Source organism: Fringilla coelebs, assembly GCF_963513975.1.
Source record: "Fringilla coelebs genome assembly, chromosome: 1".
Classification (NCBI taxonomy): Eukaryota; Metazoa; Chordata; class Aves; order Passeriformes; family Fringillidae; genus Fringilla; species Fringilla coelebs.
Genome location: NC_140028.1, coordinates 134,561,096 through 134,577,366, shown reverse-complemented (window position 1 = coordinate 134,577,366; position 16,271 = coordinate 134,561,096). Strand labels below are relative to the sequence as shown.

Sequence of the window (16,271 nt, the reverse complement as noted above, 5' to 3'; positions counted from 1 at the left end):
ACGTACCACAGGGTCCATGTGCAAGGTCTTTGTGTCTCTGTGCTTCACAGTCTTTGGTTTACACCTGTAGTCAGTGACATAGCAGGGTTGTTGTATTTTGCTTTGCTGGACTTTACCATTGCACCGTTACCTAACCAGAAAAAATCTACTGAGGAGTAACATTTCCTGCTTCCTCACTATCATGGATGAAGCAGATTTTTCTCTCTTGCTGGTTTGTGTGTAGAAAAAGAACCCATTTTTCACTACAGTAGCAGCAGAAAAAATTGTGATGATGAGGAAAGAGACCTATACTGTGGAAAAGAAGACCGTGATTCAGACACTAATTTCTCCCCTTTCTGAAGAAAACTAAAAAAAGTTAATAAAAGGATCCTGAAACAGTGAGAAATATTGGAATGTTTTCATACTACTGAAACACTCAATTCAGATCCAACTGCAGATATTCTACTGATGTTGCAATTCCATTTTTAGTGTTGATTTTTTGGTTAAGAGAAGTTTTTCCTTCAAGAGTAAGGTGAGGGATTTCATTGTAACATTGAGAGTGAGAGTAATATCCAAATGATTTTTGTCTGTGTGAGAAGGCTCTAACTGGGATGTTAATAATCTGGAACTCCCAGGAATGAAGCCTCTATCTCAAAGATTTGTTACGTGCTGATGCCTCTCGTAAACTGTATGCCTCTAGTTATTTCCAATGGGCTACAGAGTCTTTTCACATACAATTGGTAGAATCTAAGCTAAGAAAGAATTAAGTCATCCAAGAAAGATTTTTTTTTCTGTATAAGTAATATTTATTGTCTTCTATTTGAGATTAATTTAAATCAGTCTCCAACCCAGTCCCCGGTACAGACTTGCTGCTCCTCCATGCTGTGTAGGCTTTGCAGAATGGAGATTGCTTACCTATGTGTTGGGCCTAATTCAATTCAGATGGGATTTTAGGCAGATCCTCAGACAACAGTTCCACAGAAAGCACTGAGTAACCACGTATTCGAGTTTCCTTTATCAGCGTACTCAGACGCCTAGCGTTCAGAGTTCCTGAATAAAAGCCATTGTTCACAGCCAGTCAGACTGCCCAAGAGAGAGTGTAAGGTAATCTGTACAGCACAGAGGTAGCAAAGGATGAGAATAGCTGCACTGCCACTGCAGGGTGTTTGTGCACCTAGTTCTGTCTGGGAAATCTTAAACTGAGGCCAACTTGGCCTCGCAGGATTTGTGAAAAATTATCATGCTGTTGTCAATGAGGAACAGTGAGAAGACGAATCTTAAATTCCATATCAAAGGTAGTTTGGTTAACAACAACAATAAGAAAAAGATCTGCTTCAGGATTTTTGAGAACTGCAGGCTGCTAGCACTGGCATTGAAAAGGACCAGCATGTAGATCACAGGAACAGAAACGGGGCTGGTCTGCACATTGTCTATTTGCTACAGCAGGAGATAGCCACAGGAGGCAACAAACATTTACAGGACTACCTGCAAATCTGCTTTCCTGTTGCTTGCAGCACAGCCAGCATCTCATCATTGAGTTTCATCGGGTGCCAGATGTTTCAGGCTATATGAGGCAGAGGCAGCTTTACAACTTCCATCATGTAATATTTAAAGCCTGATTAGGTGTTTCTCATTTAATCACATATATTATTAATTTCAGCGAAATTACTGTTTCTCCCTGTGCCTTTAAACAGCCAGTGAATAAAAGTTGGGTTGCTAAGGCAGAATTATAGCCAACTATTCCAGTTTAGCTGACTGCATTCTGATTACTTAATAACACCCAAGTATGTGCAGAATTTGTCCTTGCTGTGAGCCACACAGAGTGTTGCACTACTGAAAAAAACCCACAGAAAAGGCTGCGCTGTATTGGCTTAAGTGCTTTCCTCAGCGTGGTTTATATTCCAGGTAGTTGAAGAAGTCCTCAGCGAAGAAAAACCGCATGAGTTCTATCTGTACCGCTCCACAGCGCTGCAGAGCGAGTCAGAAATGACTGCCCAAAGCCTGCTCCGAGGAGCGTCATTTGCCATTCCGGCTGCGATTCGGCTGCCCCGCGGTCCGCTGGTGAGACCCGGCGAGACTCAGCGCCGGCAAGACTGCAACGCCGCGCCCGACAACTCATCGGGCCCAGGGCTGGGGGAGCGCGCCCGCGTTCCGCGCTCGCTGCCGGCTGCGGGGCTGCGTGTGCGGCGGGCGGGCGGGCGGGAGGCCGCGGCCGGCAGATGCCCACGGGCGCACGGCCAGGCCTCGGGCCTCACTTCGGGGAGCTCCCGAGCTCCCCGCGGCCCCGGCAGCGCCGTCGCTGCCCCGCGCTCTCGCTCTCCATCTCCACGCTCGTGTCCATCTCCCTCTCCCTCCCTCTCGCAGGGGCCGGCCCCGCCCCGGCGAGTCCCGGGCAGGTGCGCCCAGAGGCGCAGCGGGTGCCCCCCCGCAGCCCTCTCGCCCCGCTCGGGGCGGCTGCGGCGCGGGGCTCGCCCTCCCCTTCTGCCCTCCCCTCGCTGCGGGCCGCGCCGGTGGGCTTGGCTTGGCTTGCGGCTGCAGCGCGGGGCTCGGCGTGAGTCACGCAGCCCGCGGCGCGGCGAGCCGAGCGCGCAGGCACACGGGGGAGGCGGCGGGGGCGGGCGGCGAGCGGCGGGGGCGGCAGCGCCGGCTCCCCGCCCGCCCACTCGCACATGCTGCCGAGCCGCAGTCAGCTGGAGCGCCGCTTCCTCCACAGCCGCCGCCGATGACCTCCTCGCCCGCCCGCAGCCGCTGAGGACCCCCAGCGTTCCCGCCAGGGCAGGGGATGAGAGATCGGCCTCCCGCAGCCCCGTCCAGCGCAGCCCGCCGCACCGCAACCTCGGCCGCCGCCGCCCGCCGGAGCCGCCGCCCCAGAGGAGCCGCAAAATGAACCCCCAGTGCGCCCGCTGTGGCAAAGTGGTCTATCCCACCGAGAAAGTCAACTGCCTGGACAAGGTGCTGGGGCGCGGAGGGGGGGCGGGTACGGCGCCTCCCGGGCGTGCCCGTCCCGCTCCCCGCGGCTCCGGCGGGGCGGGCAGGGCAGGGCCGAGCCGGCGGGGCATCGGGGCGAGCCGGCAGGTGGCAAATGCAGCGTTTCGAGGGCCGCTCTGCGCCGGCATCCGCGCTGTCACCGCCGGCCGGCGGGGGCAGCCGCCGTGTCACCGCGCTGGCGCGGGGCGAGCGGGGCCGCAGCGGCCGGGGCGCCCTGCGGTGCCCGCCCGGGAATGACGGTGCCCGGGTGCCCGCGGCCCCCCCCGGCTCCCCGAGGGATGAAGTTGCAGGCGGCCCTTTCCCGGCTGTAGTTGTCGGTGCCTCCCCGAGCTGGGGCGGTTTCGGCCGCCCCTGGCGCCATGGCCGGCTGGGTGCGGACGGGGCCGGGGCAGCGGTGCCCCGGTGGCACCGGTTAAAGCCCGGCGCGGTCGCTCCGTAAATAACAAGAGTGAGGCTGTGATAGATGCGCCAAATTACCGTCCCCGGAAAGGCAAGGCGAGGCAGTAGAAGCCACGGGAGGAAAATGCCGTATTATGTGCTAAATTTAGTGTCTGTGCGACGTACCTAAAAGCCAGCCGTCACATTAGTTAGTGATTGCATTCGCGTAGTATTGCATTCTTTGCAAGCGGCGGTTTTTTTTTTTTTTTTTTTTTTTTTTTTTTTTTCTTTTTAACGAGGAAAACGTCTAACCCCTGCTTCAGTTATCTTTAAAATTATCCTGGCAAGGTCAGCATGTAGGGATCTTGGCATTCATCTTAGCAGAGAATTTACATTTCTGAGAGTGTTTCAGAAGTACCTTTGGTTTCATGTGAAAGTAACTATTTTCGTTTAGTTAAGAGATCTATAATGCATGGCCAAAATATTGACGAGTAATTGTGTTTTTATGTTTACCATGCCCTAACACTGCTTTCAAAATATCAGTACCATAAGTAATTCTACTTTATATTTATTTACAGTACTGGCATAAAGGATGTTTCCACTGTGAAGTTTGCAAAATGGCTCTGAACATGAATAACTACAAAGGATATGAAAAGAAACCTTATTGCAATGCGTAAGTATTGTAAATGTCAAGTCTTGCAGAAATGCACATGAAAAGAAAACCTGGCTGTGGATATTGTCAAATAGGTATTGTTGTGCTGTAAAAACTTCATCTGGAGAGAGCAGTACAGTCTAGAGGACTTCAGTATCTTTTCAGATGGGGTATTCTACTTGCATTGGGGTAATAGATGATGAAACTATTTGATTATGATGTGTTTAGACAGTGTTTTTCATATCAGATCTGAGGATACAGGGCTTTTTTTCCTTCCAGAAAGTACTGACTCCTGCTACATTTATTATTGGCAGTGCTGGATTACAGTTGTCCATTATGCAGCCCTCTATTCAGGGTTATGGATCTGATCAGCATTTTGTAATAAGAAAACAAAGTGCTTCTCGGTTGTGTAGTTTGCCAGAGACAATACCCTGTTAGAAATCATGACAGCCTGTTTTTAGAAATGTTACCTTTTCCACGTATCTGATATTTCTAAACTAGGAATTTACAAAATTCTTGCTTTTACTGCTTCATGCTATTTTGCTATTCTCTTAGATTTTGATTAGGAAAATGGATTAATTTTGGTTTGATTATACTATATTATACTCATTGCATTCAACTTTTAGATTTTATTGGTGTGTGGATTTTGAAGTGTGCTTTGATATTTGGCTTGCAAATACTGCAGAAGAGCATTTAATACACTGAGAAAAAAGTTGCTTATTGCTATTTGTACCATGCTTCTAAAATTTGCTAATTGCATTTCAGTGTGTTTTAATCTTTAGAAACCATCATAATATGCTGTTTTAGAAGGATAGCTCTTAAGATTTTGGACTCAAATGTGATCTTATATGTAACTTGTATGTTGTTGCTATTTTCACTTTTATGTACTTAAAACATGTTTTAAGACACAGAGTTTTGAAGCTATGGATGTATATTCTCCTATACTTAACTTAAAATATTTGTTTGGTGTTGAGGTTGACAGTCTATGGCTGGCCATAACAGAAAAGTTTAACAGCATTTGGTAATTTCTTTCAGGCTAAAATTGATTCCAGTCAGTGTCTAAAATACAAATTATGTTATGAATCTGCTGTGCTGCCAAAACCTGAAACACCTGTTTCAGTGTGCACAGTTGTACTTAGATTGCTTTAGGAGCATATGGAATTACATATGTAACTTCCTAGCTTTCCTCCAGTGCTCCACACAGTGCAGAGGGTGACATTAGACCTCTCCCAGCAGAGTGTGGTCTGTTGCCAGTGTCAGGGGCTGGGAGAGCCGTGTAGGAAGGGAGTTGTGCTCCAGCAGGTGGAATGCTGCAAGCTGAGATTAGCCCCGAGCACTGGCCCTGGATGGGACTCTGCATGTGGCACTGTTTGAGTTCAAGTACAGGCTTACATCCTTCACAGTAATTATAACTCTGATAGGTGCCTTTTACCTATATTTTGGTGGTTAAGTTTCAGTGATGACACTTTGGTTGCTTGATCTTTCTCATCTCATCAGATACTTACTTGTACTTAATAAGATTGTTTGTTTATAAAAATCTCCTCCTTGCTGATACATGGGGGTTTCCAAGCTGTGCACATTTAACTTCTGTTGCAAGAGAGTTTTTCATATATGCAGTTATGGCTTGTGTGTGTCCTCCTGTTGATGGATGAGGGGGAGTAAGGATGACGGATGGATCTGTTATGTACCATTCAGGTGCTATTCTTCCTGGCAGTTGCTTTAATGAGCTTAGTGAGAGTGAGCCTTGAAAAAATAATCTCTACCTTTGAAATGTCTATCAAATCTGATGTATGAAATGGCAAGCAGCAATGTAAAATCATTTGAAGAATAGGGGATTTTTTCCCATTAAAAGAGAGACAAAATAGAATGTGTAGTATCAACAGTGTGCATTTTGTTCTTAACTTTCAGTAAACTAAAGTTTGGTGGGGTTTTATGCCCCCCTTTTTAATGAGAAATCTTAATCATATGATGTAAATAATTTCACATGTTCTGTGGAACCAGGAAGGGAAGACTAAGGTCTGCCTTGTGGTTTCAACAAATCTTAATATTCTTCAAAGGACAGCTAAGATGTTTTTGCAAAACTGTGTTTTGAAAATACAGTTGGTTTAAATTTTGAGAGAATCTTTGCAACTCAAAGGTAACTAATTTGCAAGGCAGACACCATTACAGTGTTTCAAATTATGATGTGTCTTATTCTGTTTTTAATAGTAAGAAGCAAATCCATTTTTATGTTAAATGCTGCTTGATCATAAAATCTGCAAAGAAAAGAATGTAAATTTACTCACACAAACACCTACAAACACTTGACAAAGAGTAATTACTACTGAACTGTTTATTGAGGCCATCCAGTGATAAGAGTGCTATTTGTAGATAAAAGTGAAGAAGTGTGCACTAATCTGAATGGGAGAGGAATGCCATGCAGTTGTTCAACAGGTTTGGAAGCCATAGTTAGTTTTTCATAAGCACAAGTTGGAAAGCATGTATCTTCAATAATATCTGTATGTGCTTTGATAATTCACAGATCAGATAAGTTTATTGAATATGTTTTGACCTTTGGTCTTAAAATCGTCCATTCTTTTGTTTATTCAGTGGCTGAAATGAATGAATTTTGTTACTTTACTGGTAAAGATCAGAAAATATTTAGCTGTAAAACATAATTGTTTTTGTGTAAATATAACAGAATGCTCATCTATGATTGTTCAAACTATATTTTTGGTGGAGAGAGTCAGGTAAGACATAATAAAAGGAACTAGCAAACCATGAAGGAATATATTGCCAAGTACTTTAATTCAGTGACCATTAGAAAAGGGCAGAAATATTTGTAAATGCAGGATCCTGCTTTTTTTAAAGGCAAGTTTTTTGTTGGACGTTTTGCCACATTTGCATCTAAATGATTGTACGCCTTTCTTGTGATAAAGAGACACTGATACCAAAAGTACTGACTGGGCTGCTGACATAGCTTCTGTAAGTTGTGGATCTGTGTAAGATTTTACAGCAAGGTTAAAGGGAAAACTTTGTGTGTATGTGTACAGTATGGCTTTGAAAAGAATCATCTTTGGATCATGGAATTTTCACTGTCTGTCTCCTTTAAACCTTTCATCTCTCTTACTTGTAGAGAAAAGCTTGAACAACTTTGTTCACTCTTCCCTCTCTTTTTTATTATTTACATAATGAGTGACTGTTTGAGTCAAGATAGTCACTTCTGCTTGTTTGTGTAGTGCTTATGGTATGGTGCTTTTATCTCAGCTGGGACCTCTGAGCAGCACAGTGCTGTAATAATAACTTAGAGTGTTGTGTTTCCCACTTCACTTGCATTAACATTTCATCTGAAAGGCCTCAGGTACAACATCTTGAGGCTTGTAGATGCACATGGACACTGCTGGGTTTGCCTTAACGACTTTACTCTTGCCTTTTATTTGCAGTCTGGTTTAGATATGCCATGATTCTGGATTGCTGCCTGATTTGTGAAATAATGTTGATGAAACAAAGGGCTCAGACAATTTTGCAGTTCAGACAGGTGCTATGCATTGACTGAAGCAGGTGAATGAGCCATTCTTTGATGCAGATCTAAATCCCTATTCCACCTTAATATCTGTAGATAGATGTTATTAAATACTTGTTATATATGTGGAAATGTCAAGAAGAAAAGTTGATATTGCTGTCTTTTGCAGACTCAGAGCTGACCCTTTCCAGCTGCAAATAACCAAGATGATGCAAGGAAAGGAATGGCATTTTGGCAACTTACTTTGTGTTCTCAAGCTTGTTAAATGATTGGATCATGTAGGATGATTTTATGGTAACTTATTCTTACGGATGTTCATATAAATTCTCCTTTTGACAGATTCACTAGACCAAAACACAAGACTGCTTTTTATGCAAAATGTAGAAGCTGAAATGCATATTTTTGGAATATGCTCTCTGCATTAGCTTTACCTGCTGATGCAGACAGACTTTCCTGTGTCTGTGAACACATCCAACAGAGATGTAATTCTTAATTTCTGCAAACCTAGTAGCTTCAAGTTCCATAAATCTGATGTACCCTCTTGCCAAAACAACCTCACTATCGCAATAAATTATTCTGAAATACTTAGTATATAAAATTTTGCTAATTGCCTGCACAGAGGGTAGTTTCATTCAAGTTTTTATATATGACAGCCACCATATGGAATGGTTACATAACTTAAAATTTAAATCAACTGTCATCAGTCTTAGTGTGGATTATTGACATGAAGAAAAACTCATAATCACTTTTATTTTTTCTCCTAGATTTAATTTCTTTATAACTGGTGCCAGTAGGAAATAGATATTCAAATACATTTGAAATATTGTGGTGTTGTTAGAACTACTACAGCTTCCATGTGCAAGTGCAATCAAACCCTACATTTTAGGATACTCTAGGGGAGGGGTAAAAAAATGTAAAAGTGATTTTATGTCAGCTTGGAAATGATAAGAACATGGTACAACTTTCTGGAGAGTCACGTGGTTTGGAAAATAGAAGCAGTTGCTTTTAATCAGTGCATGAATGTGGTCATTAAGTGGAATCCATTGTCTTGAAAGTAAAATTTATGTTTAGAACTTTGATTTTATCTGTGAAACATAAGTGTTTTTTGTTTATTTTTTCTCTACTAGTGAGAAAATTTCAAGATGATGACTAGGAGTGTGAGTTTATTCTTACTAAAAATAGCTAGCATTATCTTAGTTTTCAGTATTGATTTCAGCAGGTGGTTATTTCTCAATTTAAATATGTCAGGAAGAAAGAAATTTATGTAAGAAGCAGAAAGAATAAGCCTGAAATCTGATGGGACAACTTCTAAGAGTTGCAGTAAAGAGAGTGCACAGAATAAACAGGATTTTCAAATTCTTCATCTTAACTGGAAAAGGAACAACCCATAAACTCCCTTGCAAACCTTCCTAGAAAGCAAGGATTGCACTTTATCCATTTATTAGCTTTCTGTATGGAAGACTTTCCTGTTAAAATGTATTATTAAATGGGTAATGGAAATAACAGAATTGCTAGAAAGACAGCTGGTAAGGGTCTCAGCTCAGAGCCAGTTACACTTATAGCTTCAAAGTCCAATACTTCTTGTTCAGCATTGTAAAAGTACGAACTCCAGTATTTAAAAACATTTCTCCCTCCTCAGCAATATTTTCTTTAAACAAAACAGCTCTAACTCTGTCCTCATCCTGATGGGCTGTATTTTATATTAATTCTTGTTTCTTTACCTTCAATTATTTCCAAAGCACATATATCTCATTTCAGTGCCCAGTGGGACATTACCAGAGCTGGTACAACAATAAGAGTACTTGTACATAATTTTTCTCCTAAATCCCAGTACAGTCTTTGCCTTTTAATTTTTTCTGTTGTAAAACCTGAACTATTGTTAAATTATATTTGGATTCTTGTGGGCTATGTTTTTATGCAGAATTGCAACCTCAGCAGTGGTTATTATCCATTATCTGAGCAGTTAATTGTTCTTGGCTAAACACAGGATCTTCCACTTGGTTCTCATTGAGCTAAATCTCCTTTTTTTCCTTAGGCTGCTTCTCCAATTTGTCAAGTTCATTTTATATTCTAATTTTCTTCTCTAATGTGCTTACAGCCCCCTCCTATCAACCTGTCAACCCTCCCACCAGAAAGCCTGGAAGCACATTGCAAATTTAATAAGTATAATCTTTATTTCATCACTCAGATTGCTACCTGAAGGCCTGGAAGGGTATTGGGAGCAGTTTGTACCACCGTGGTCTGATGCAGCCTCCCCTTCTGTAGTGAGCAGTGATCAATAAGAGAATTACTTTATCTTCTCTACCTATTCATGGGGTGCTAGATCAAGCATTGAGTTCTGTGGGAGAAAAAGTAAAATTGTGAAATAGCATAATCATGGATATTTATGTAGACTCTGCTTAAATATAAGGAACAACTATAGTTAGAAGAAACATACATTCCTGCTGCTCAGTTCTGTATTATTCAATATTCAGTCCAAATTACTATTGGTGGTATCCAATAATGTAAAGTAAAGCTGAGCCTATTTGCTAGAACAGTTCAAGGAGCTTCTTAGGCAAAATATATTTAAGTCTCTTAAAGGTGTTTGATGCATATATTTAAACCCTTCCAAGAAGGCACATAAGAACACTTTGTCAGAGTTGCTGAATAATGCGCATAAGGCAGATGGTGGTTAGTTGCAAAGTAATTACTAAAGAATAATCATCACTGACACTCAGATCTTGGGAAGGGTTGGGCTGTTTTTTATTGCTATGACTGCATCTGATTAATGGGATACAAACCCATTTCTTGGGTTCTGTTTCAACATGTTTAATTGGCCGTGTCCTGATTTCACGTTTGGTCAAGATCTGCATGTATTAATGGCATGGTGGGCGTGCAGGGAGAGGACTCTGTCAGCTCCAGCAGGTCCCTTGGTTTTCATTGTGGCAGGCTGTGGAGAGCACCATGGTGCCCTAGAGCTTAGTGCAGCCAAACCTGCTTCCCTGCTGGTCCTGGTGGAGTAGAAAAACAACCCCAAGGGAGATGAATTGTTACCTTTTCTCTCAGATTTCATTGCGCCAGTTCTGCCAGTTCCTGATGTGACTATAGGGTCTGTGTTTAGAATTCATGTTTTACTATTTTACCTGTAGGTAAAATATTGTTGTTGGCCCTGTTGTTGCTCCAAAGCACAGTTACAAATTAGTATTATGGTGTTGCTGGGACAAGTAAATAGAAAATAGGCAGATGAATATAATACATTTAATTTTATTTGATTGAAGACTGCACTAAGCATAGAGAACTTTGCTGTGTGGAATCCTGACCTGTTGCCTGTTGATGTCTTGGCTCAAGTAAATGTGTGTTATTAATAGCTATAATTATTGGTCATTGTAGATAGCAGATAATTTATCCAAGGAAGAACATATGCATATATAAAATATACTAAACTTATTCTCAGGGGATTGTGATTATTGAGACAGTTTCAGTAAGAGGGTTTTTCTTTGCTTGCTAGTCTTTTAGCAACTGTTGATTCTTAAGATAATCTTCAGTTTTCTTACTGTTGCTTTCTATACTCAGTCCTAAAGGTTGATGAAGTTAATTTCATTATATTTATTAAAATATTAAGGCAACAGAACAAGAACCGTAGGTTAAATTTTGTGATTCCACATAATTTTCTTCTTTTCATTGCATGGCTTCAGTTTTGGAACCAGTTGTAACAAGCCTGTGAAGTCTTGATGCTATGGTTTGATAACAGCTTTGTGGTTTAACTATTTGGGGTTTTAAATGTTCTAAACCATAGAAATTCCCATCATATTTGCCAAAGACTTAAGTGTTTTCACTTGGCTGAATCTGAAGTTCTGTGCCGCTCTGCTAATGTTGCTGTTGGTAGCAAATAAACCTGCTGTCCTGAAATGCTCTCTCTACTTTATAAAGCTTGAAGAAAAATAAATATGTTGCAATCTTTCATACGATTTTGAATTTTTTAGAGCTGGTGATTGCCAATTGAGAAAGACGACATCATGTCAGTCACTCAGTGTCAAGCAGCATGTGTTGCTGTTTACATACAATGTCAGTGAAAGCTTACTGTAATTATCCAGACAATAAACTATCTTGGCTGAGAAGTCAAGTACTTTTATTTTATTTTAATAATTTTGAATATTGTAGTGTGCTTATAGAGACTTGCTAAATTTAGGGATTTAGACGTTAAACTGAGGGCAGTGTTTGGCTGTGTGGTGTTGAAGTCCCTTGAAAAGGAGACAGTAGGCAGGACTCACAAGGGAAAACTTTGCCCTAAGAGGAGGTGGGTGAAGTATTTGTTGAATAAATGGTCTCTTGTTATAAATGACACCAGCCAGTTCATGCTGCCTTCAGTTATGCCATCTCATATTGTGGCTTTTTTGAAAACAAAAACCCTGCAATTAATTCTGCTTAATTTGCAGACCAATCAATTTCTTCTCTCTCTGCCTGTCTCTGTCTTCTGATGTTGGAGTAGATGTTACATCAGAGTTGGCCAAGCTATTTTCCCTTGCTTTCTCTTCATGTTGCCTCTCTAATTTTCATTTGTATTAGGGGAAAAAGTCTGGCTGATAAGGAGTGCAGAATTTTTAGTCTCTCGTATTTCCTCCTCCCCATGTCTCCTGTTTTCCTTCTCCAAAAACTTCTGTTCTTGGTTATGCAGCAGTTGTGTGGTGGTAACTGATCCCATCGTATCTTAGTATGAGGAGGGCACAAAAATATGCCATCAGTGTCACACTTGGGAGGAGATTAGAGCAGCTTAAAAATTAAAAACTAATTGTAATTTGACCAGTTGTTATTTAAGCATATATTGCAAAGGCTTTTCTGGGAAGTGCATAGTTAGTCTTTAAAGAGGATTTCTAAAAATATAGAACTATATGGATACTGGACAAATTTCCTTTCATACTTCACAGTTTCAAAAATTCACACTGTTTTTTTCCCCTCTTAGGAGAGAAAATGTGTGGAGGTGGTCCATCATGTTCTTCCTCTCTAAATAGTAGGTTTTTTCATGCAGGTGTATTGGTGTAATGCCAATTTCACAGATTTAAAAATAAAGTTGTGCTGCGTTTTAATTTAGTTATACCTCAGGTATTTTTTTAAACCTAGCAAACTAAGTGGTAATAGCTGTTTTTGTCTTGTGCTGTTCCAGTTTTACTCTGGAAGAATTCAATTCTTGTAATGCAATTCCTTTTGACATGAGAAAACTGTATATAGAAATACTTAGGGAAAAATCTTAAAAGAAAAAAAAGATGCTGATTTCAGACTTAATTAAAATGCAAGTGGCTAAGTTTGTGGAGAGGAAAAGTGGCAAGAGGAAATAAATTGACTGAATAAAAAAGCATGGACTATTTCTGCTGAACAGTGTAGAGTGGCACACATTCAACACAGTAGGGTGTTATGTTGCATAGTACTGGTTGTGTGTATTTGCAGATGCAGAAGGGAGGACATTTCTGACTGGATTTGCTCAGTCATATGAAAAGAAAAAGGACCAGTATGAGGACTTCTAGCAGCAGAAGTGCTCAATAAGTGTTTAATCAGGAGATGATTAACATTGTTAGAACTGGCAGCATGCTTGGTGTGTTGCTGCTGTAAGGGAGGTGCCAATACATGTTTTAAAGAACCCGCCTGGAAATACATATGTTGAAAAGCAAAACTTCTTAGAGGGTTGGAGTCACAATTGTGCTGTAATATAGAAAGGTCTGAAGTAGTTGAAGTAGGAAGGTCTGAAGCAGTAGTATATTTGAAGTAGTTGGTAGGAATTTGTCAGGTGATTAAAAAAGAGATGAAGCTTGTTAGAGCAGTTATTATCATATTGTTCAAACATTGTCTCGTTAGCATGGAAGTATTAGAAGTAATGGAGAAAATCTGGAAATAAAAATGTATCAAAATATATTTTTGAAGAATAATATTGTCTGAAATATCACACCTCTAGTAATTTCTCCAGAATTTAGCTCATTTAATGGTGATGTCTGTTTACACTAGGGGAAAAGAAGAGGGTGCATCCAGAGAAAACAGATAGATGGGAAAGAGAAATAATTTTTAAAAATGTTGGCCAAACTTTTCAGTTTCGCAATAGCAACCTTTCTGAGATAGTTGCACTTTTGGGTGTTTGATTAGGAATGGGCTGCTATCATCATGAATCCTGTCATGAGCTTTTGGGTTATTTTGATCTGAAGATCAAAATGGAGATTAAACAGGCATTTCCAGATACGTCACTATTGATACTGCTTTGTTGCTTCTGTTATAGTTGTGTCAGAAATGTTGGAAATCCATATTAACAAGACTGGAAGAAGCTGGAAGGATAAAAAGGAAGACCAAGTAGATGAGCTTGGATTGAGTTAATGGTCAGTTTACTCCATGCCATGCTTCATCACACAGTCAGGTCTCAGTTCTTGCAGAATATTTGGTCAATCTGAGTTCCTTTAATTCTATCATTATTTTAATGATAAATTGATATTCAGAATAGGAGGTACTGTTATATGAACTGTGATTAGGTTTATTGCCACTGCAGGCACTGAAGACTTCATCCAGCTTTGAGGAACATGCAGTGAAGTGATTGTTACGAAGTTAGGAATTAATGAGAAATATCGTGACAATTGGGAAAAAATATAGTTTCTCAGTTTTATACCCCTTGAAAAATATTTCTGTACACTGAGATAGGCTACCAAATAGTGCTCCTAGAAAGATGAAAATCTTGAGGGGAAGCTATGAAGTGCAGTGAGAGTCATGTGAAAATGAAAACAGCGTGTGCTTAGTTTTTTGGGTAGTCTAATTCAGCAAGGGTAGATTGTAAATACTCTTTTCTTTTTTCCATTGAGATGAAGATGGATATTCTGAGCAGCAACAATTTAGATTGGTGCTGGTGATGTTTTACATTTATTAATTATGAGCAATTTAGCATAACCAAAGATTTATATTTGGAATTTGTCTTGAAATGTAAGAGATCTACAAAGATATTTGATTCTAGAGGCTACCAAGCTGCTTCAGTACCTATGGATATTTCTGTAAAACTTGAAAAACGTAGCCCTATTTATAAATAATTGTTTTCTCCCCTAGTTGCTTCAGGAAGTTTGGATAGACATTCTAAAATCTGAATACAATCTGGTTAAGCTGTGTATTTATTCCTGTGTTAAAGAGCTTTCAGGATGACTCCTGTCTTTGTGGAGCTGAGACTTGAAAGAGCAGCATTCAATTTCTTATTCTGATTAAATGCTTAACTTTCATGACCATGCTACTGTTACTGTTTCAAGCCTCATTTGGGTCAGCAGCAGGAGTCTCTCTTAGCCCAAAAGGCAATGCCATATTATGTCTTTTATGCAGAATAATACTGTGTATGCAATATATTAAAAGGAAAATTTAGGCTTGTTAGGCTGGGTGTGGATGAGAAGGAGATTGTAATGGACTTTTAGAAGTTGAAGGAAACAGGGTAAAAATGATTACTTTTCTCTAATTAATTATTTCACCCTGAGGAAAATGACAGCTCCCCATTTTTCATAGCCTCCATCCTGTCACTTTTGTTCTGAGGGGACATAGGATCTGACAGAATTAGTTTGGTGAGCAAAAGCAGACTACTTTCGTTTTCTTCTGCCATTTTTCTTTGTGCATTGGCAAAACCTCCTGGCTGATTGGTGTCAGATCTCTCCAGCAGCTTTCTCCCCTCCACTGCAAGCCTCAGACATGTCAGTAATTCAGCATCTGGTGTGCTGTGAGCACTGCCCCTGGTGTGGGACAGGTGTGTCTCCCTTGTTGCAGTGCTTGCACACAATTTGGGTGTGCTGTGCAAATGTTTAAAGGTCTCTTCCATGTGTATCCCCAGAGTGCTATCGAGGCAGGACTTCACAACTGGGATAACAGATAACTATAGCATATACAGTTAATATACAGTTAATAACTATATAGCATATACAGTTAATAACTATAGCATATACAGTTAATAGTAACTGTAACAGCTTATACCAGAGAAATTGGAACTGGATATTCAGGAACAGACTTGTAACAGATCTTTAAAGCTGACAGTCTAGTAGATTAATGTTTCAGAGTAATAATTATTACTAATTAATTTTATGCCTGTTAATTTTTTTATACAATGGAACAATTTCTTACTAGGAGATGTTTTGCATGAATTTGCCAGTTTGAAAAATTTTTTTCCTCCAGTAAGAATCTATATGTTATCTTTGTTGGTTTTGTAGTAGTAGAATGCTTTCAGGGACAAAGTATTTAGTTTTGTCAGTTAAGCTTATTTTGTTTATTTGTATTTTGCCAAAACAAATACTATGTAATTAATACAGACAATATTTCAATATTTTCATATATACATTTTATTATAGTTGTATTTCACATTTAATGTTATGAAGACAACTTACAAATAAGAACCTGTGAATGTGGAAGCAGATAAAATACATTGTTTTCAAGAGCATGGAGTTGTAATATAATTGGGGTTCTTCCCTAGAGCTTGTGGAAAATGGTCATTTTTAGAGAAAATGTTCCTTTTGGAGAAAAGTTTTATTCCAATTCTTCTAAAAAAAAAAAAAGAAGTAGTTTCTCAATCAGACCTTATATTAAGAATGGTTTATATATTCATGCAACTGGATGTGAGAAACTGCTGCTTCCTGAGGTGTGGGAGAAAGTTTGTAGTAGTGATGGCCTTGTGGAACACTGTAACACAGACTTTATAGCTCTTGTAGTCTCTATTTTTAATCATCTTCTTCTTAGGATTGTGTTTTTTAAATTTTATTTGGGCTTTATTAATATATGTGTTGTTTCTTTTCCATACAGACTTGA

General features: G+C 40.2%; 1 protein-coding gene across 2 annotated transcripts in view; it reads left to right on the top strand.

The window, feature by feature from the left end:
* Positions 1–2,705: 2,705 nt before the first annotated feature.
* NEBL (nebulette) overlaps positions 2,706–16,271 on the top strand; it is a 246,861-nt gene continuing 233,295 nt past the window's right edge. The window contains exons 1-2 of one of the 2 annotated variants that reach the window (XM_084218089.1): positions 2,706–2,931; positions 3,924–4,018. In XM_084218089.1, coding sequence (XP_084074215.1) covers positions 2,863–2,931; positions 3,924–4,018 — 164 coding nt within the window. In that variant the 5' untranslated portion in view covers positions 2,706–2,862. The remainder of the gene's footprint in view (positions 2,932–3,923; positions 4,019–16,271) is intronic. The other variant, XM_084218088.1, reaches the window with a different exon arrangement.